This window comes from Microcaecilia unicolor, chromosome 1 (genome assembly GCF_901765095.1).
Source record: "Microcaecilia unicolor chromosome 1, aMicUni1.1, whole genome shotgun sequence".
Taxonomy (NCBI): Eukaryota; Metazoa; Chordata; class Amphibia; order Gymnophiona; family Siphonopidae; genus Microcaecilia; species Microcaecilia unicolor.
In genome coordinates this window covers 187,210,060-187,233,594 of record NC_044031.1, presented here as the reverse complement: position 1 = coordinate 187,233,594, position 23,535 = coordinate 187,210,060, and the positions used below count along the sequence as shown (strand labels likewise).

The following is a 23,535-nucleotide window of genomic DNA, read 5'->3' as shown; positions in this document are numbered from 1 at the left end:
CAGGTTTTGGCAACCTGCTGAATGTGAGGAGAGAAGGAGAGAGAGGAGTCAAAGATGACCCCAAGGTTACGAGCAGATGAGACAGGGAGAATGAGAGTGCCATCCACCGAAATAGAGAAAGGGGGGAGAGGGAGGTAGGTTTAGGGTCAAAGATGAGAAGCTCGGTTTTTGTTTTCCAGCACACGGTAATCAGGCAGTAATTGTCATTCTACAAGCATAGACCATTACTGCCTGGTTACCGTGTGAGACCTTACTGATGGTCAATGGCTGGCGGTAAGGTCTCAGACACAAAATGGGCGCATGGCAATTTTCATTCTGCCGCACATCCATTTTCAGCAAAAATGTTTAAAACGCATTTTTTTGCAGGTGCGCTGAAAAATGATTCTGCATGCACCTAAAACACGCATCTACACTACAATAGGCCATTTTTCAGCACGCCTTTGTAAAAGGGCCGCTGGGTAAAGCTCAGAAACAATCACAATTTTCCCCTAATTCTATAAAAGTCACCAAAAATTGCATGTGCAAATTGAATAACAAGCTAATTAGCACCAATAATTGGCTTTTAACAAGCAATTATTGGCACTTAAATTGGCATTTACACACATAAATTTAGGTGCAAGATCTGCGCCTAAACTTTACGTGCAATCTGAAAAAGGGCCACAGAAGTGTGAATGCTTAACGATTTTAAAAAACGTGTTTGTGGGGGTTTTTTTTGTTTTGTTTTGACAACTGGGCCTTTGTGGCATGCGCAGAGCAGCCAGCATAACGCTTGGGCTGCTCTGCGCATGCTTTAGGCGCTGATTAACAATGGGTTTAACGATTCTGTGATACATCCTACTTTGCAATACTGATCCGAACATTTCTGGATGTTTTTGTAGTGCATGCCTCGTTTTTTTTAAATTGTTAAGCACTTTTATGATTCTTATTTTTTAACGTTTGGTTGATGCATCTGGGCCTAAAACCTGTGCTAGCTGCTTAACGGGTAGGAGTGGGAACAGGGCATGACTTGGGCAGGTTGGAGGAGTGGCCAGCTATGAACAGCTATCTCATTTGTCAGTACTGCATGTTAGCTGTCACAACTACCAATAACACAGCTGCACTTACCACCAGCTAGAAATTGACCAGCTCTAGTGCATTTTATTTCTTACCCCTGTGCTTTGGAATTCTCTTCTAGAAAACGTTTATACTGCATTTCGTTCTCTATTGAAAACCTATTTTTTTTAGCAGGTTTCTGGTAATCACTAAGTTATACACGTATATTACCACCTACCTGGAACGGTGGGAGCCTAGTGACAAAGAGCACATGATTGCTATACTGTGTACTATACAGGGCCATTTTACTAAGCCAAGTAGGAGCCTACGCGCACCCAAGACGAGTCAGTTTTGAGTTAGCGCTTGGCTACCGCGTGGCCGTTGCAGTAATTTTTATTTTTGAAGCGCATCCGATACGTGTGCCGGAAAACTGGCGTGCAGGTGGTAATCGGGCGGTAATCAGCATTTTAGACTCGTAGACCATTACCGCCCAGTTTCCATGGGAGACCTTACCACTAGGTCAATGGCTGGCGGTAAGGTCTCAGACCCAAAATGGACAGGGGCAATTTTCATTTTGCCGCACAACCATTTTCGGCAAAAAATTTTAGTTTTAAACAGTTTTTTATTGAACAATCAATAAAATTACAACCTTGAAATTGTATGTCATGTTCATTTCCCCCATTACAGAGTGTCTCGTCTCTCTTTTACAAAAACAATGTCATTTCCCCAAGTACATTAATCTCCCAAACTAGTTCCCATCACTAGAACATTAATACAACAAATTAATGATGGGAATGAATCGGCCTCGCAATCCTGCACCCATCTACTACAATAGACTCATATGGTCGTATTCTGTGAGTAATAACATCTCTCCATCAAATAAACGAGAATTCTTACTTCTATTGCTATCCATCTCTCAAGTGTCATTGACCAATCACATTCCTAAAATTGTCAATTTCTTCCCCCTCTCTCCTATGTACCCCACCCCCCCTCTCCCCTGCCCCTCTCCCTTCCCCTCCCCCCTTTCCCAAAGGTCAGTTCTCTAAAACTGGGATTGACTGTCACCAGATGTAATAGGTTACACTCTCATCAAAAGCCCCCTAATTGGTTGAGAACTGCACTGCGTGCTCGTGGGGCCAAAACTTGTATATAACATTTCCATATTAAATAGAACTCCTTTTGTCTCTTAACTTTCCATTGTGCTTCTCGTAATTCCATTAGCGATAACGCATGGAGTTTATTGCGCCACTGCCAATATGTGGGAGCCTCTTTTTGAACCCAATTGGCCAGAATACATTTTTTACCTATTAGAAACGCTCTATACAACAGTAGATTGTGATGTACAGCCAGAACCCCCCAGCGACTCCTCCCCCAACAACACACTCTCTGGTCTCATTGGTATGTGTTTATTCAGTATGTATTCCATAAAAGTACCCACCCTTACCCAAAAGTGCTTTATCTCTGGGCAGTCCCACATGGCATGAAAGTATGTACATTGTGGCCCTCCGCACTTACCACTTCGGCAAAAATTTTAAAAGGCATTTTTTACAGGTGCGCTGAAAAATGATTCTGCCCGCCCAAAACAGTGTCTACACTACGCAGACCATTTTTCAGCACACCTTAGTAAAAGGGCCCTATGTTTCCTCTCCTTCTTGAGTAAATGTTTCTTTCCTATTGATTTATGGAGTTCATTCTTCATTTTTAATTTTGGTTTTTATTATTAACCACTTTGCTTTGTCTGACATCTAAAGTGGTATATCAAGTTTATTAAGGGGTCCTTTTACAAAAGTGCGCTAGCATTTTTAGTGCACACTAACAATTAGCGCATGCTAAATGCTAGAAACACCCATAGGAATATATGAGCTTCTCTAGTGTTTAGAGCACGCTTATTTTTAACAGATGCTAAAAATGTGCCTTTGTAAAAGGACCCCTAAATGACTGAACCAACTCTTAAGTGCAGCTGCTCTAAAGGCAGTCTGGTAGCGCAACCACAGACCTGTTGCTGAAGGTCCTCCACCATCTGTTTCCATCCCCTTGACTTGATCCTCTCATCTGATCCTCCTCCACCGATACCCCAAACTGATTGTCTCCCCCCTCCCAATATGCTATATCCGCTTAGCAGATTTCCTCAAATCTTCCCCCAGAACCAATACCTCCAATAAGCCCCAAGCTCCAAGACCTACTCACATGTGCAAAACTAATCCATTCCCACAACCTCCCCTTGATCCCCTATAGAAGTTAGTTATACCCCAAACATACCCAGAGGTGATCCCTGGTAGTCCAGTGGACTGGGGCAGCAATGATCCCCCTCCACTTCTGCCTCATTGGCTCCAACAATCAAAGAGGCCACCATGAACTCCAGTGGACTCTCTTTCAGATAGCAGTAATCACTATACAGCACATTCCCATACAGATGGAGTAACTGCATGTGGCAAATTTTTTAATGCATCTACCCTGAACCATCAGTACACACCAGAAATTATTGAATGATTTAACTGGGCAGAAGAGGCTTACAGTCATTAATAGCAAGTTTAACTGTGTTTATTTGAAAGCCAGTCATTTCAGAAACTGATTATAAATGGTACCTTTGAGCTATCTCTGCTAAAGTCATTTCATAATGTGACATGTTATATCCTTTTGAAAAAGCACTGAAACATCTGATTCTGGCTCCTCTGATGAGGAATCCCTGACAGAAGAAGACATGGGCAAACTGATGGAAGAAGTGGAAGAAAAGAAGAAACTAATATCCAACATGAAGAACAAACCTTGGAGGATGAGAAGAAACTGGAACTGTCCAGGTGAGTCTTGGCAAGCATTTCCATCCTCCGGGTTATTTCCACATCTTGTCCATCCTCCTGGCAGGACACATTAAAGTGGGTTGTGCTACTGGGCACATTGACACTTACGATTTCAGAAAGGGTCTCTTTCTGCTCTGTGTTGCTGCTTCTTTAATAGTGACTCTTGTCTCTGAAAGCTGGCCATCAAAGTCATACTTAGCCCCTTTTATGGTAGCAATTCAGTTGCTTTGAATGATATATACTACATTTCGAGGAACAGCATGAGTAAGATCTCTTTATGTTGAATGTTTTTCTCATTTGGGTAATTGTGGGATCCTGTGATATGTTCTGGCACAATCTGCAGCTTGGTATATTGAAGGGACTTGAGCCATTCTCTTCATTTGAGCTTCTGTTTGGAGTTTGGTTTTCACCAAATTTTGTTTCAGATTATGTGGTTGTCGGGAGGCCAGCACTGGTGGAGGTGGGAATATCTCTTTAGTAATTCATCCTCCTGGAATAGTGGAATAGAAAGTTGACTTTTTCTTTAGAGTAAAATTGTTTTGAGTCTCTTTTCCCTCAGTTCAAATCATAAAAATATTATCATATAGTGATAATATTTAAAGGGTTTAATCTGATAACTCTTCTTCCACTTCGGCCATGAAAAGTTGACATATTGTGGGTCAGGATGAATTTGATTAATTTTGTAATAGTTTTTGTTGTGTATTGGTGGTTCAGGGTAGATGCCTTTTCACATTTGTGACATGCAGTTGTAGCATAGTGATCCTACATCTACTGTAACCAGGATAGTGTCAGGTGGTACTTGCATGATGTTTTTAAATTTATTCAGAAAGTATGTTATGCCATGTATGAAGCTATCTGTCTTAAGTACTTTAAGGACTCCCTCTATCCCCCTCATTCTGAAAACTTAGGGACCCCTTTACAAAGGCACACTAAAAAAATGGCTTGCGGTAGTGTAGATGCATGTTTTGGGCACACACAGAATCATTTTTCAGCGCACTTGTAAAAAATACCTTTTTTAATTTTTGCTGAAAATGGACATGCGGCAAAATGAAAATTGCCACGTGTCCATTTTGGGTCTGAGACCTTACCAGCCATTGACCTAGCGGTAAGGTCTCACACGGTAACCGAGCATAATGACCTACGCGCATCAAATGCCACTTGACACGCGTCCAATACGTGCATCCAAAAATAATTTTCATACGCGTGCCAAAAATGAAATTACCGCAAGTTGCCATGCAGTAGCCGGGTGGTAATTCCATTTTGGCGTGTGTTGGGCACGTGTAGACACTTACACGGTTTAGTAAAAGGGACCCTTAACACCTAAATGTAAGCACAATTTGTGAGCTAAGATTATAGAATACTAGCACTTAAGCATGTGAATGTAACATTCATGCGTGTAAGCACTAGCCTCCTAATTCTATAAAAGTCATCAAAAATTGCGCACATAAATTTGGGTGCACACACAATTTAACTGAATAACAAGCCAGTTAGTACCAATAATTGGCTTTTTAACAAGCAATTATTGGTGCTACTTCAATTAACATGTACACATACAAATTTAGGTGTGTGATCCATGCCTAAATTGTACGCATCTCCTGGAAAAGGGAGAATGGAAACGGGAAGGTCATGGGCATTGTGGGGTGAAGCCTGGACATGGATTCCAAGTACATTTGCAATTATAAAATAAGGGCATTTCTCATGTAAATTTAGGTGAGGCATTTACACCACGTTTTCATTGATGCAAATGGACGTGCCTAAAATTACACGCAACCCCTATTCTATAAACTGCGCCTAACTTTAGGCACAGCTTATAGAATAGCGCTTTAGCACTGTTTTTTCAGTGCCAATTTGTTAGGCACAATTTATAGAAGTCACCCCTAGGTGTGCCTTCAGAGGTATTCTATAATGTCAGCACGCAAATTGTATAGCATGTTAATGCAAGAGGGAATGCACAAGCAGAAATAGCTTTCAAAATATGTTGTCTTGCATTTAAAATTTCAAAATTTAAAATTTTGGGTGACTTTAGCAATGAACGAACTTCTTCATACCTCATGTTACAATATCCCTCCTTTAAAGGTGTTAAATTGAAAAGTTTAAAGGAGAAGTCTATTAAGTTTCAAATAGCATAACTTTGGAATATACTTCCAATAGAAGTTAGATTTGTCCTTTCTATATTCATTTTCTTAAACAGTTCAAATCGTATTTGTTTGTAAAATTTTGTTATGAAATTATAGTAATTTTATTAGAGTTATAATTATTTATCATTGTAGCTCTGGACAGATGTTGTCCTATGGTTACTATGGTTTATTATTGTAAACCGCTTTGATTGCTATGGTATAGAAGCTGTATCTCAACTTTGTATAAACTATCCTGTTGTAATTGTTAACCCACTCTGAACCTAAATTTAGAGATAGAAGTGGGCTATAAGTATCCATCATCATCACAAGGGAGGTGGATGGGCGGGAAAGGGGTGTGTCAGTCATTTACACACACAGATTATAGAATACTGTCTTTTATTCACTAAGGGGTCCTTTTACAAAGTGGCAGTAAGCCCAATGCAGGCTTACCACTCACTAAAAGGGAAGTATCGCCGGGCTACCGCAGCAGCCCAGTGGTAGTTCCCACCTCCAGCGCACACCATTTCTGGAGCTACAAAAATATTTTTTGTTTTGTAGCGCCAGTGTTTACCTGGCGATAATCAGGCAGTGCTGTGCACTGCCCAGTTACTGCCGGGGGAGCACAGGAGCCCTTACCGCCACCTCAATGGGTAGTGGTAAATGCTCCACCCGAAATGAGTGTGCAAGTGCTTCACTTGCCTGCACGTCCATTTCTTTTTAGAAAACCCTGCCTTTTACCTGCAGTAAAAGGGGGCCTCGGCACGCATCAAAAACGCATCAAAAACATGCGCCAACACCATTTGCCGTAGCTTTGTAAAAGGACCCCTAAAGTACTTTATTTAGGCACATGCACCTGTTGCTGACATGGCATAAGTGGGAACTCCTAAATGTTAGACCATAAAGGCTGACTTACTCTAATATTCTACAATGGAATCTGGCACCCAGATGCCACTATAGAATTCACGTTCAGCACGCTGCAGTTTCCCCTGGATTCTATGTAGCGTGCCTAGAGATCTGCCCCAAAATTCAAGTGTATTCTAAAACACACATAATTTAATTGGCTTAACTCAGTAAATGGTGCACATGAAACAGCAAGTGTAAATGTGTGCAAGTAATTTTCTCGAGCTAATTTTCAAGTCTTCAAAGTGTTTCTACAACAATAAACATTGTGTGCAGCAGACTTTTGATTCCCTGGTTTCTTTCTGGAAAGCCATCCATGTACCCTATTCCCTTGAATATCTCCCTAACTTATTTCATCCAAACAGAACTACCCAGGCCACGTTTTAGGAATTTAAATTTAGGAGTCCTGTGAAAATTGGTTCATAACTTTAGGTGATCAACAGGGAGCAATTTTCAATTAGGCAATTCTTGGGATTGTGAAGGGGGGGGGGGGGTTGGCCACTATGAACATAGCTGATTACGTTGACATTCATTGGCTGACCAGCTAAGTTATCGCAGCCAAAGATAGGCCTGCTATTTATGCAGGTCTATCTGGCTGCTAAACTTAGCTGGTCAGATGATGAATGTTGGCGCTAACTGGCTATCTCATGTGACATAGCCAGTGACTGGATTAGCTGCTAAGAGGAGTGGCCTAGTGGTTAGAGCACCAGTCTTGACAGCCAGAGGTGCTTGGTTCAATTCCCACTGCTGCTACTTGTGATCTTGGGCAGGTCACTTAACCCTGCATTGTCTCAGATACAAAATTAGATTGTGAGTCCAACAGAGAAATACCTAATGTACTTGAATGTAACTCATCTTGAGCTACTACTGAAAGAGGTGGAGCAAAAATCCCCCCCACCAAAAAAAAAAAATGTTCAGCTAAGATACTGAGCTATCTCATGCTGAATATTAGCTCTTAGCCAGATTAAGGCAATTTAACTGACCAGGAGCCATTCCTGATTGGTTAAATAGCCTTGAATAATGGGTGGATAGATCTTTCAAATATCAGCCCCTAGGTTTTTGTGTTATTGTTTACAGTTTTGATTAGAAATAGTGTAAAAATTTGCATCAAAGTGTTCAATAATTCAGCTAGCAGACAGATGGGGCAAATTCTATATAGGTTGCTAAAAGTTAGGTGCCAAAAAAACTGGATACTAAGGGGCCATTTTACTAAGCTGCAGCAAAAAGTGGCCTGCGGCACTGCGAGCACGTCTTTTGGGTGTGCATCGGGCCAGTTTTTACCACGGCCTGGAAAAAGGGCCCTTTTTTTAAGGGGCCAGAAATGGACGTGCAGCAAAATAAAAACCAATGCGCATCCATTTTGGCCTGAGACTTTACCGCCACCCATTGACTTAGCGGTAAGGTCTCACGTGCTACCTGGGCGGTAGGCATGCAGGACACACCTACTCTCATTTACTGCCGGGTAAGTGCCAAGCGGTAGAAAATATAAAATATTTTCTACTGCATGTTTTTGGCACTTGCCAAATTCAGAATTACTGCCCGGGGCATGTGGTAGCTGGGCGGTAATGCCAATTTGGTACTCGCTGGACGCGCAAAGGCCCTCATGTGCCTTAAGTTAGTAGTACACCAAATCTGTTATAGAATACAACAGGGGTGTAGCTACGGGGGGGGGCCATAGGGGCCTTTTCTCCCGCAAATTTCATCCGGGTCCATGGTTTGGTTGGTGGGGGTCCCCAACCCAACCAGCCGAAGCCTTCTTCAGCGCCAGTCTCAGCACAACCGCATTTGCTGGCCTGCTCTTCTTTCTTCTTGCTCCTCCTGTGCACACTGACGCTCCTTTACGTGAAACTGAGGAGTGTCAGCGTGTAAAGGAGAAGCAAGAAAGAAGAGCAGGGCAGTGAACGTGACTGCGCCGGAGACCGGTGTTGAAGAAGGCTTCAGCTGGTGGGGTTGAGGATCCCCGCCAGCAAAGGTATTTGTTTGTGAGGGGAAGCGGCAAGGAGGTGAGGGGAAGCGGCAAGGAGGCGAGGCGATGGGGGGGAGCAAGGTGAGGAGGCAAGGCGTGGTGTAGTGGGGGGGCGGCAGGGAGGCACTCAAAATGTGCCCGCAACCTCGGGCTCTGGCCACCTCCCACCGTGAGGTCTGGCTATGCCCCTGGAATACAAGCGTAATTCTGCAATTATGTCTATTGCTGGCATAACTATACAATAAAGCATGTGATTAAATAGTCAGAATGTCCATGACTCACCCATGCCCCTCCTATGACAATGCCTCCTTTGCAGTTACACTCTAAGGAGGTCTTTTACTTAAAGCGGTAAGCCCAACGTCTCATGCAATTCCAGAATTACCGCCAGCGGTAGTTCCCACCTCCAGCGCATGCTATTTCCAGTGCTACAAAAATATTTATTATTTTTGTAGTGCTGGTATTTACCGGGCAGTAATCAGGCAGTGCCATGTGCTACTCAGTTACCACAAGGTTAGTGCAGGAGTCCTTACCACCACCTCAATGGGTGGCAGTAAGTACACCCCCATGAAATGGCCGTGTGGTAAGTGGTTCACTTACCGCACGGCCATTTCTTAAAAAAATTTAAAAAGACAGCCTTTTACCTGCTGCAGTGAAAGGGGGCCTCAGTGTGCATCAGAAACAAGTGCTGATGCTAGCACAGGCTCCCCTTTACCACAGCTTAGTAAAAGGGACCCTAAAACACTTAGGCAGCCAATGATAGGTGCCTAAGGGGCTCATTTTCAAAGCACTTAGCCTCCCAAAGTTCCATAGAAACCTATGGAACTTAGCCTCCCAAAGTGCTTTGAAAATATGCCTCCAAGTGCACTTAAGTGCTATCCTAACTGCCATTTTCCCCTTGTTTTGACTCTTAACTGCTACTAATTTCCATTTGAGTGCCAAAAGTACCTAACTTTTGGCACACTACATAGAATTACCCCGATAGTTGAACCTGCCCATAATTCAAACCATTAGCAGTTTGAGATGTAAATGGATTTTTTAAACCAATGTTTCTTTTATGTTGCTTCCTTTCAAATATGCACCGGACCAGGGAAGCACACGCGTTTGTAGAGAAATTTGAAGGCGCACTGGGAAAGGGAAAAGGAAAGAAATTCTTTGCATACAAAGTTATGATGATGAAGGTAGGTAATGTCAAGAGTGATAAGATCATATCTCAATGGCCTGTGAAATTTCTGCAGACTACTAATTATTCTAGGGCTGCAGGAGTTTAGCTCAAAAGTGCTGACTTTTCCCTAGCATGCTTTGTAGATGTTTTTGCTTGTCAGATGGTTTTCTGCAAACATTTTCCTTTCCAGAAATTGCAAGAATTTTTTTTGCAACATTCTTCTCCCACTTTTGCCCAAACGTTACATTGGACTGCAGTATGCTGACTTCTATCTTCAAAAGAATTTTCCATGGAGCCGAGACCATCATTTTGAGTTTTATTTTTTTATTATTTTTTTTTTTTTTGCAAAGTTCAGATTTTTGAAACACCAGCCATATGCTATGTCTGCTGATATGGATAGGCTCCAATAAACTCAAGCCAAGAATCCTTAATTATTATTTCACATAAATCAAAAAAGAACTTCTTGAAAGTATAAAATAAGGGAGGAAAAAGCCTCAGAGCTTGTTGACAGCAAAATTTTCATCTTCCAATTCAATCATACAAACAAGAATTCTTGGTGAAAATCAAATGAGTAGTGAAAACTTAAGAGGTCCTTTTACCAAACAGCAGTAAAAAGTGGCCTTAGTGTGCCATTATGTGGGGCATTCCCTAGCGCTAAGGCCATTTTTACTGCTGGGGTAAAATGGCTGAATTTCCTATTGTTTGTATCAGTGGCCACATGTTAACTTTCCCCAAAACTAAAGTATACACCAAAATATTTTAAAGATAAACACTCGTGTGCACATACACCCATTCAAAACAAAACAAACTGTGAAAGAAGTATTTAAATGAAGGTGAATGGTTTTCAGTTCTATGTGCAGTCCTCAATCAAATGAGACTGACTGGAAGAGAGCCATCATAGCACCAGTGAAGTTCTCATTTATATAAGCACCACAGTGTTATCATATCATATCATATAAGCACCCAGTGGGGTGCTTATATAAATGAGAACTTGACTGGTGCTATGATGGCTCTTCCAGTCAGTCTCATTTGATTGATGACTGCACTTAGAACTGAGCACTTACATAAGTATTGCCATACTGGGACAGACCAAAGGTCCATCAAGCCCAGCATCCTGTTTCCAACAGAGGCCAATCCAGGTAACAAATACCTGGCAAGATCCCCCAAAAAGTACAAAACATTTTATGCTGCTTATCCCAGAAATATTTTCCCCAAGTCCAATTTAATAATGGTCTATGAACGTTTCCTTTTGGAAGCCGTCCAAACCTTTTTAAAACCCCACTAAGCAAACTGCCTTTACCACATTCTCTGGCAACGAATTCCAATGTTTAATTACATGGTGAGTGAAGAAAAGTTTTCTACGATTCGTTTTAAATTTACTACTTGTAGCTTCATTGCATGCCCCCTAGTCCTAGTATTTTAGGAAAGAGTAAACAGACGCTTCACGTCTACCCGTTCCACTCCACTCATTATTTTACAGACCTCTATCATATCTCCTCTCAGCCATCTATTCACCTTCTTTTAAATACTTCTTTGATAATTTGTTTGGTACTGAATGGGTGTGTGTGGAAATGAGTGTTTATTATTAAAATATTTTGGTCTGTACTTTAGGGGTCCTTTTACAAAGGTGTGCTGAAAAATGGCCTGTGCTGGTGTAGATGCGTGTATTGGACGTGCGCAGTTCTATGTTTCAGTGAACCTGCAAAAAAGGCCTATTTTTTTTGGCCGAAAATGGATGTGCAGCAAAATGAAAATTGGCGCGCATCCATTTTGGGCCTGAGACCTTACCGTCACCCATTAACTTAGTAGTAAGGTCTCATGCATTAATTGGACAGTAAGATCTACACGCATAGAATGACGATTACTACCCGGTTTCCGCCGCACAGGCATGTAAAAATCGAAATTACCACCTGGGCCAAGCGGTAGCCAGGTGGTAACTCTGACTTGACACACGTTGGGCATGCATAGGCGCCTATGCGGCTTAGTAAAAAGGCCCCTTAGTTTTGGGGAATTGGTACAGTTATAATTTTGTTCTCCTAGGGTTTTTAGTTTTGTTAAAAAGCACATGCTAACTTTGCCATTTGTGCATGACCATTACTGCCACCCATTTCTTAGGCGGTAAGGGCATATGCACTAAGGGGTCCTTTTACAAACATGCGCTAGCGTTTTTAGCACATGCTAAAAACTAGAGACACCCACAGGAATATATGGGCATCTCTGTTGTTTAGTGCATGCTTATTTTTAACGCATGCTAAAAATGCTAGTGTGCCTTTGTAAAAGGACACCTAATTGGTTTTCTTGCAGCAATGTAGCTGCACTAACTGATTAGCATAGAACATACTTTCCGCCCCCAGACACACCTCCTGGATCATCCTGAAATTACATGGGATGCCTCAGTGGGCCCCTGGTAAGCCATTTTTGTTTTGCAGCGGTAAGCACATGTTAGTGCTTTCTGCAGCTTTCTAAAAGCATGTTTTTGCTTATCTGTATTTAAAGTCAGAAGAAAAACCCACTCCCAATGGTAACTTGTGTTTCATTGACCTGCTTCAGGGGAGTCTGAGCTATTAATATCACAGCTTTCTCATTTGGATTTATGTTAAATAATATTTAAGATTTCTTGACTTGAATTTATTGGAGCTGGTTTCAAATGTAGTTTTGATTATTGATTTGTCTGACTCTTCTGCTCCAACTGCTTGATTATTCCTGTATATGGATGACGGTTCTACTAGTAAATGTCAAAATGGTCAGAAAGATGTGTATGGGGGGAGCTGCCCCTAGACCAGTGGAGATAAAGGATCCCTTTTACTAAGCCGCGTAGGTGCCTACGCACGCGCAATGCTCGCCAATTTGGACTACCGCGTGGCCCAGTGTCATGGAACCTGGGATGATGAGCCCTTGGGCTGCAGCCAGGCTGCAGCAGACAAGTCCTCTGAGGCTGAACTGGAACCCACCTGTAACAGAGTCCAAGCATATGGGCTGCAAGGCCAAACTAGATCCCACTCATACCAGAGGGAAGAAGAAAGAAACAGAACGGAATCTCTTGAGCAAGTACTACACAAGCAGTGCACACACTGCATTAAACAGAGACACAAACAAAGGGTCAAAAGACCCTACACACAGGCACAAAGAAACTGAAGGGGAAAGGACAACCCCACTTAGACTCACATGGTAGAAACCACAAGTAAAACATAAGAAAACCACACAGGGAGGCAGCACAGGGCTGTGCTTAGAACCACAGCTATAATCGAAAAGTCCTAACCAAGTCAAACAGAAATCACACAGAGAGATAACTCAGGGCTGAGCTAGTAGTCCCAGCTAAATTAAAGAGCTGTCCACTTGTGCCACACAGAGAGGCAGCTCAAGGCTGAGCTAGTAGTCACAGCTAACAAAAAAACTGCCCACTCAAACACAAACAGAATCAAATGGAAGGGCGCTCAGGGCTGTGCTAGAACCACAGCTATAAACATATAGTCCTAACCAAATCACACAGAGAGGTAGCTCAGGGCTGAGCTAGTAGTCACAGCTAAACGAAAGAACTGTCCATTCATGCCACACAGAGAGGCAGCTCAAGGCTGAGCTAGTAGTCACAGCTAACAGAAAACCACCCACTCAACAGAACCAGAGAGGATGCTCAAGGCTTTGCTAGTAGCTCTTTGAGCAGGGACTGTCTTTCTTCTATGTTTGTGCAGCGCTGCGTATGCCTTGTAGCGCTATAGAAATGCTAAATAGTAGTAGTAGTAGTAGTAGACACAGCTAAACGGAAGTACAGCCCACTCGTGCCACACAGAGAGGCTGCTGAGGGCTGCGCTAGTAGTCACAGCTAAACAGAAGAGCAACCCACTCAAACTCAAAACAGAAACCTCACAGAGAGGACTCAAACAGAAATCACACAGGGAAAATTCAAGACAAGGCCACACGGCCATAGTAAAGGAACACTCATGGCTGTGCCACACAGCACTCAAGGAGAAAAGGAAGCCATTCATAGGAACACTCTAAGCTGTACCATACAGCACTCAGGGAAAAGGGAAGCCACTCAAAGGAATACTCAAGGGTGTGCCACGTGGCACTCAAGGGTAAAGGGAAGCCACTCATAGGAAAACACAAGGTTGGCCACACAGCACTCAAGGGTAAAGGAAATTCACTCATAAGAATCCACAAGGCTGGCCACATAGCACTTAAGGGTAAAGGGAAGCCACTCATAAGAATACACAAGGCTGTGCCACAGAGTCAAATAACAGACACTAGAGACAAATGGAAAAGCAAGCAAACAGGGAAAGCTGCCTTTACATACACTAATCAAATAAGGATCATTGATCACAAGAATTAGGAGACAAACACAGCAGACAAAGAGATAAAGCAGGCTAAAGCTTCTATTACACAACTCAGAAAGAAACAAGGCTTACACTGCAGTCAAAGGTTTAAAGCAAACAAAGGGAAAAACAAACAATCTTCTTGCCAGAACTCAGCCAGCACCCACAGCCAGATAGGGAAAGGTAAGGCAGGCAGAGACAGAGCAGACAGAGCACACAGCTGCATTAAAGCAAAGTAATCAAGGAAAGCAGCTGGCAAAAACCAGCTGTCTGAACAGTGAAAGGTAACAAGGGAAACCACACAGGGAAACAGAACAGGAAACCACACAGGGAAACAGAACAGGCTATGCTGGAGAGCCTAGTTAACAAGGAAGTAATCCATTCAGGTTCAAACCAGAACCACACTCACAGAAAAACAGAACAGGGCTTTGCTTGGGAGCAAAGTTAACAGTAAGTAATCCATACAGATTCAAACCATCACACACAGAGAAACAGAACAGGGCTTTGCTTGGAAGCAAAAATAGCAGGCAAATAATCCATACAGGTTCAGACCAAAACCACACACACAGGACTCAAGGCTGTGCCCAGAGGTACAACTAACAAGACTACCAGTTCCCTCAGAATCAAACAACAGTACAACAAGAAAAGGGAAAAACAGACCTGTTGCAAAGGCAGCGCAGGAAAGCTCCCTGGGTCCTTATAAAGGAGTAGGCTGATGAGGTCACAAGTAGGAAATGAAGCAAAAGCAGGGAGACCAAAGCGAGGCTTGGATTCAGGGACACCAAAGCGAGGCTTGGCTAATAGGAACAAAGGCAGACTGGAGAAGTCACAGCTAGAAACAGTAGGTCTGGACAAAAGGGCACGGCCACAACCGTGACACCCATGTGGTAATTTCATTTTTTAAGCGCATCTGCTACATGTGTCCGAAAGATAATTTTTATTTTCTGACGCATGGCAAAAACAGGTGGTAATTGCCATTTGGCGCACATAGACCATTACTGCCCGGTTATCGCATGAGACCTTACCACTAAGTCAATGGGTGGTGGTAAGCTCTCAGACCCAAAATGGATGCGCACCAATTTTATTTTGCCGCATGTCTATTTTCAGCAAAATTTTTAAAAAGGCATTTTTTACAGGCACACTGCAAAATGGATCTGCGTGCACCCAAAACACATTAGTGCAGGCCATTTTTCAGCGCACCTAAGTAAAAGGACCCCTTAGAGGGGCATAATCGAACGAAAACATCTATCTCCATGGGCGTTTATCTCCGAGAACGGGTCCGTGAAGGGGCGGACCGAACCGTATTTTCGCAAAAAATAGACGTCCATGTTTTATTCGACAATTTGTGAGCTGGGCGTTTTTGTTTTTCAGTGATAATGGAAAATGAAAGCGCCCAGCTCAAAAACGAATAAATCCAAGGCATTTGTTTGTGGGAGGGGCCAGGATTCGTAGTGCACTGGTCCCCCTCACATGCCAGGACACCAACCGGGCACCCTAGGGGGCACTTTTACAAAAACAAAAAAAAGGTTAAAGAGCTCCCAGGTGCATAGCACCCTTCCCTTGTGTGTTGAGCCCCCCAAATCCCCCTCAAAACCCACTGCCCACAAGTCTACACCATTACTATAGCCCTAAGGGGTGAAGGGGGGCACCTACATGTGGGTACAGTGGGTTTGGGGTGGTTGGGTGACTAAGCATTAAGCAGCACAATTGTAACAGGTAGGGGGGGGATGGGCCTGGGTCCACCTGCCTGAAGTCCACTGCACCCCCTAACAACTGCTCCAGGGACCTGCATACTGCTGCCAGGGAGGTGGGTATGACATTTGAGGGTGAAAATAAAAAGTTGTGAAACATCATTTTTTTTGTGGTGGGAGGGGGTTAGTGACCACTGGGGGAGTCAGGGGAGGTCATCCCCGATTCCCTCTGGGGGTAATCTGGTCATTTAGGGCACTTTTTGGGGCCTTATTCATGAAAAAATAGGGTCCAGAAAAAGTGCCCTAAATTCTAGCTACAAACGCATACTTTTTTCCATGATTGGCGAAAGGCGCCCATCTCTATTCGGGTGATAGCCATGCCCCAGTCCCGCCTTCACCACGCCTCCGACACGCCCCCATCAACTTTATATGCTTCTGCGATGGAGTGCAGTTGAAAACGTCCAAGTTCGGCTTTCGATTATACCGCGTTATTCGTTTTTGTGAGATAAACGTCCATCTCCCGATTTAGGTCGGAACTTGGACGTTTTTCTCGTTCGATTATAAGCAGGTTAGTGTAGTTTTGGTGAAAAGTCTAGGTGAGATCCTCAGAGCACTCACTTTTTAGGACAGGTGGTACTGAGAGGATTGCAAAGAAACTAGCAAGTGAGCTTGGCAATTTTCAGAATCCATATTTATTTACCCAGTTAAAAAGAGTTTCTGAAAATTACCTACATGCCTTGCATCTTTAAGTAAGCACATTTTTGTACATCATGAGTAGTTTTATCTGGGGTTGGGATCAGGTCATAGGATGTAATAACATATGTAGTCTAGCATTTTCCATTGAAAAAGTACTAACTTTTCAGACAGAGGATCAAACAAAATCTATTTTGAGACTCTTTTTTCCAAAGAAATATGTAATGTTTTGTGGTTAAAAAGTTGTTTCCTGATGTGACTAGACAGACACAGTTACATAGAAAGGTGTTCCCATCTCTAAAAACTCATGTTCTGGAGCCGTGAACATTGTGCTTATTTCTGGAAGATACTGGATATATATTTATAGAACCTTTGCATTTAGACAAATTTCTTAAAGATGAGATTAGTGGGACATCTTAGTTTGTGGGGAAAATAGTTCTCTTTATCTATTGGGTTGGAAAGAATATTAGTTAATCTGCCATTTTATCTTATTTATGTAAGCCTTGAAATCTGTTATAAGTTTTGATCCATGAGGTGGACTAGAAGCAATTTAAGGGTGTAGTTATCAATGTTGGACTAATGTTAAGATATTATTTTACCACTAACACGTGTTTTAGCACAGGCCCCATTTTATGCAGTGGGATCTAGTTTCTAATAAGCGGAGTTAAACAGTAAAATACACATATTCAATAGCCCACATTGATACCTTCCCCATTTAATGTGCTTTTTTTCTATAATATTTTGTGCTTTTCTTGTTATTCTTTTCTTTGTGAAGCAAAACACGCCAGCAGTGGGGAATGTAATGTTAATACAGAAAAACATCTAAACAACTCAGTTAACACTTGGAAAGGAATGAACACAAATGCTATGACCACTGGAGGGAATCAGGGATACCCCCCAATGGCCCCCCAGTGGTCACTGACCCCCTCCCACCCACAAAAAATATGAATAAATATGACTTACCAGCCTCTATAACAGCCTTTCAGATGTTATAGCCAGGTCTATTAGAGCAGCATGCAATTCCTTGGATTAGTGTAGTGGTCGGTGCAGTGCACTATGGGTGGGGGACCCAGGTTCAGGTCCCTATCTCCCTCTACCTGTCAACTTGTGGTAGAAACTGTGACCCCTCCCAAAGTCACCAAAACCTACTGTACCCACATATAGGTGCCTTCTTCACCCATAAGGGGCTATTGTAGTGGTGTACAGTGGGGGGCAGTAGATTTTGGGTGGGTTTCAGAGAGCTCGGGGACAAGGTAAGGGAGCAAAGGTGAGATGTGTACCTGGGATCATTTGTATGAAGTGCACAGAAGTGCCCTCTAGGGTGCCCCATGGCTCTCCTGGAAGTCTGGGGGGACCAGTCTGCTAAAAATGCTGGCTCCTCTTACATCCCAATGGCTTGACTGTCTACATTTTGCACTTATTCTTTTTTTTTTTCTTAAATGGACCAAAAAACAAAATGCCCAAAGCATAAAACCCTGTTCGAAAACAATATTAAAAAAAAAGATATTTTTTCTTTTTTTAGAATTACCTTTTTTTCTATTCAGATTTTGGACATTTTACAGTAATAAGCAATCAGATATATGATTCAATTTTCTATCTAGAGCATTTTTGGGCAAAGAGCCTAGCCTTAGTCATGATGTAGATGTATATACTGTATACATACTGCCGACATGCCTAGGCGTTAACATCACAGCTTTGCTCAAGCGGTTGCCGTAAACGCATCTTCCCCTTCACAACCGTTGACTCTCTTTCTTGAAACGTTCAGCCTCCTTATTCCATCCAAGTCTGAGGTAGGCACCACTGATCATCTTTTCCAAGAGGGGAACTTCCCTTGGACTTAGACATCATCCATGCCACTACTAGCATGGGACATCAACCACTGACATTTGACCTTGCTTTGGTCTTAGACATTTTGCTGTGTACTCTTTCAGGCTAGGACCCACCGCCACAAAATGAGACAGCAACACCTCATTTGTTACGGTCTCCTCACCAAATTTGGTCCTAGCTGCGGCCACTTCCAACTCTGATCCTTATGTGTGCACTGCAATGAAAAAACCCTAGGTATTCATAACCTGAGATAGGCGGTTTTCTACATAAGATGACATAGCCCTTAATGGGTTGATTAGGCATGTGCAACTATCCACTGCTCCTGCCTTTGCCGACATCCTTATGTGATAGGGTGTAGCATAGCACTTTGTGTACCAGCCTCCCAGTTTTCATTTCCTAGCCTTCTATCCTAGAACAAGCTGCAGATGGCTGGTAGAGCATCGCTAAATCCTATGTGACTCTGTCTAACCTATGCGAGTCAGTGCACCAAGCTCAAACGCCCCCTCCCCCCATTAGTGTGATGCAACAGTACCCCACATCCATGTGAGTCTCTTGAAATGCATATTGACTGCAACACAAGTTATGCCACTAACCATTGGGCTTTTCTGTGCCCCAAACACAAATCCATTTCAATAGCCTGCTTCCTCTGTCCGAAGTCTTTAGTCCAGTACACACCATGTGCACAACATGTATCCTTAGACCGATTACTAATATCCGAGCCAGCTGACCTGACAAGAGAATAGACAGCCTAGGTATATCTAGAATAGAAAGAGACAGTAGGATGTGCCAGTAGAAGTGGAACATATATAGTCCGATAAGGCAGATTAGCAGAGTTGGAGGGAGAAGCAAGGGGAAAGGAAGGTATAGGCAAATTGGTGTGAATGGATAAATGAGACACATCTTTAGGGACATTTTTTCTACGTTACAGCATTACTATTGTATATTAGAAGCATATGTCATTACCATTATTAGCAGCGTATAAGAGGAAGTACCCCCATATTGCCATATAAGGATATGCCGAGGAACATAAGGTTTCCCTACCCTGGGATTGTCTGCATTTAGGATGCTAAACAAATCTAAATATCCCCACTGTACCCCACGTTTTTTGCCAATTAATATGTAGAGTTTGTGTGACCCTCTTGCCATGGTAGAACCACCTGGTAGTGTACTCACAGCGTACCCCAGGTGAAATCTGTGTTGAGTTTAACCCTCTCAATCAGTTGAAAAGTTGGGTTTCTGTGAAGTAACCTACCCCGCCCTGGTACAGACATTCATAGCATCCCTGAGAATGTTCCCTAATCTTGAAGGTAGCACATATGACTGTATCTTGGCCATGATCATGTCTGAATGGGTCGTGCCTTAGTAAAAGAACCCCTTAGATTGTATGCCCTCAGAGGACAGGAAAATGCCTACTGTATCTGAAAGGAGCTTACTTTGAACTATTGAGAAAAAGGTGTGAGTTAAATCCAAATCTACACTTCATAAATCAGATCCCAACTCCTTTGTGTTGTACTTGAGTAGTGAAGAACATGAAATTATTTTTTTTTCAGAAATGGATCAAATTTAAGAGAGACTTCGAGAATTTTAAGACTGCCTGCATTCCATGGGAAGTAAAGATTAAAGAAGTAGAAAGTAAGTAAAGCTTTCATTTATAGCGTAGTGTCGTTGTCTGCTGTGGAATATTTTTGCATATTTTTTGTCAGGGACATTGAATTTTAATTCTTTGGCTTTTTCCCTGCTTCAGGTCACTTTGGTTCATCAGTCGCTTCATATTTTGTATTCCTTAGGTGGATGTATGGTGTAAATCTCGTCCTCTTTGGCTTAATATTCGGTCTGGTTGTAATTCCAGAGGTAAGAGCTATTGGTTGCTTTCCTGATACTACCAAGTACATTTTGTACTTGGCAACCTCTCCCTGATATGTCATCCACATAAATTTGATCACTAGGCTTATACAAAGCAGAAGCTCCAGTTTCAATTGTAGTTTTGAACTAGAACAATTATCTACAACAATGGGACCTTATTAAAGAAGGCTTTACAAAATAGGACAAGGGCTGATTTATGTTATCTTATCACCAGCTTCTCTCTCTTTCTAAAGCACTTCACCTGTCACAGTAAATTGTCCTCTGTGAATCTTCAATTAGAACTATCTTTTTCTTTTTTTATTTTATTTTTAAGAAACTCCATCCCCTTAGACTCAAGGAATAAAACCTCTTTCTATCATCAGTCAAAGCAACAGACAAAAACTTTGCACTTATAAGTTACTTATGAATAAATTTCCAGGAGTGCTTCTAACAACAAAGATCTGCACACAGTTTTAAATGTATCCAAAAGCATATAGTATTTAAATACAATGGGACAAATTCTAGAAATGGTGCCTTAAAAAATCAGCGCCGAAAAACCATGCACTTAGTGCGATTCTATAAACTACACCTAAAGTTACGCGTAGTTCATAGAATATGCTTTGCGCCATTCTTGCGACTAAAATTTAGGCGCACCCATTTAGGCCACCTAAAACCAGGCCTAAAATACCTGCGCCTAACTTAGGCGCAGATTGGGTTTATTCTATAATAGTGCACATAGGTTTTTTGAAATGCCCACACCCGCCCATGTCCATGCCCCCCTTTTTGGCTGTGCACATTAGAATTTACATGCACCATGTTGTAGAGTACGCCTAGAAAGTTGTGGGTATAAATTCTAATTAAAGCCAATTAGTGCCGCTAAGTAGTTAAGTACCAATTATTGGTGCTGATTGGCCTGTTAATCAGTTAAGTTGTGCGCACAATTCGGCCAACTTAGCGTGCACAACTTAGATGCCCATTATAGAATTTGGGGGAATATACTATTGGGTTGAAAGTGCAGATGTAACCTATTCCGTTTGTAAGTACTGAGAGTTCTTTTACTAAGCTTCTGCAAAACGTGGGCTTAGTGCACTCTTATATGGCTCTTTCCTACACGCTAAGGCCATTTTATGGAGCTGTAAAATGGGCAATTTACTATTTTATTAATGCTGTATTCCTCTGCTACTGGTTAGTGCAGAAATGCTCACTCTCTGCCCATGACACGCCCCTCAAAAAATATTTTGAAAAATGTTTTGCACACGGTTAGCATACGCATGTTTTAGCTGCATTATTAACACCTAACCCGAGTAAGTAAGGGGCCCTTTTACTAAGCCACATAAGCGTCTACGCATGCCCAATGCATGCCAAAATGGAGTTACTGCACGGCTACCGCGTGTCTCTTGTGGTAATTTCATTTTGGCACGCGTCCGATACATGCGTCCAAAAAATTATTTTTATTTTTGGACATGCATATTGGACGCGCGCCAAGTGGCACTTGACATGCGTAGGTCATTACCGCCCGGTTACCACATGAGTCTTTACCGCTAGGTCAATGGCTGGCGGTAAGCTCTCAGACCCAAATGGCTGCAGTGGGGGCTGGAACTATAGCCAGATTCCCCTGGGAGCCCGGTGATAGAGCCGAATTGCTGCGCGGCAAGCCGCGGTAGGCCCACCATGCTTTTGTAAAAGGGCCCATATCTGCAAAGTTAATTACTCTGCATTAAGTACCCCTGCAGTAATTACCCCCAAGTGAACTATAAAGCACTGTCCTCACCCATTCTCCACCCTGCAGATAATGCACCTTTAACAGTTAAGGTGCCACTTTAATATTTGGTTTGTGTTAATTGCCACATTAAAAGCTAATAAGCATAAAAGTAGATAAACTTGTAACTCCTTATTTTTTATATCTGTTAAGTCCTAAGTTGACAGTTGAAATGTTTTCTTTTAATTGGGATAATTTATATGGGATTTGCTTGTGTAGAGTACTATTTCCTTCACTCCAGTAGACTCTTAAAAATTGACCAAATTATACACATCTAAGAGTAGAAAGTAGACACAGAAAAATCATAGTGACTGCTTCTACGTGATATATGAATAGGCATTCCTGAGAGGCAAGGATATGCAATGTGGGAATGGGATTAGCACTTAAGTGTTTACATTATGAAATACATTATAAAATACATGCATATGAGCAGATTCTTACAGGAACATACATACAGATATTTAGATCTGCTTGGGACAGGAGTCAGGGAGGTGCCAGCAGTTATGTGTGCATAGGCCATATCAGTACCTGTGCTCACATAGCTAAGCAGCCAGATAGGACTGCACAAAGGAAATCCTAACTTTTTTTGCTTAGGTATGTAGGTGCTGGCATTGAATATCAGCTGTCATCTTCATAAGTTCAGGGTTGCTGCCACTGCCAGTCCTAGTCCACTCCTGTTCATTCAGCTCCCTTCCGATTCTCCTCTCTCCTGGTTCAGCTCCTCACATTCCAATTCCCCCCCCCCCCCCACGCTTCAACTACACCTATGGTTCTGATCTCCCAGTCCTCCTTCTAAGCCCCCACCCTCCCCACATGCAAAGGCTGGCTATATCTCCTTCCCTCCAGTCCCCTCCTGGAACACCTGCCACTTATCTGAAGGTGATTCCTCCTAGTCTAGTGGGACAGGGCAGGAGTAGTCCCTCACCTCTTCTGCCTTATCATCTCCAGGTGCAAAAATGACAGCGATGACCCCTAGCAGTAGTCTCATTGGTCAGCCTTCCATACAAGAGCAAATTAATGTTAGAACTCAGCCAACTGGCAACCTGGTTGAGCTTGCAATTCAAGGATTTGATATCTTGCAAGGAATCTGAATCTAAAATACTAAGGGCCCAATATTCAGATTGTAGAAGGTAACCGGGCTGCCTCCTGCGGTTAGCGCAGAGCCCGGATATTCAATGCCGGGCTGTTTCCGGTGACCAGCATTGAATATCTGCATTTATTTAACTGCTAAAAAGTTAACCAGCTATGCCAATATTCAGCATGAACTGGTTAACTTTTTAGCGGTTAAAGATAGGTCAGCTATTTATGCAGTCCTATTTGACCGCTAAACTTATCTAGTTAAGTGCTGAGTATTGGCATCCAACTGGATAAATCACTCGATACAGCTGGTTATATGCTAGGGGCTAACTGGCAATATTTAGCGGAGACAACCAGTTAT

At 42.5% G+C, this 23,535-nt stretch overlaps 1 protein-coding gene across 1 annotated transcript in view; it reads left to right on the top strand.

Annotated features, from left to right (window-relative positions):
* The window catches only part of LOC115472425 (transmembrane channel-like protein 2), a 143,002-nt gene that overhangs the window by 61,915 nt on the left and 57,552 nt on the right, over positions 1–23,535 (top strand). The window contains 5 exon segments of the mRNA XM_030206743.1: positions 3,679–3,806; positions 3,809–3,830; positions 9,901–9,991; positions 20,047–20,128; positions 20,241–20,347. Of these exon segments, the coding sequence (XP_030062603.1) occupies positions 3,679–3,806; positions 3,809–3,830; positions 9,901–9,991; positions 20,047–20,128; positions 20,241–20,347 (430 nt within the window).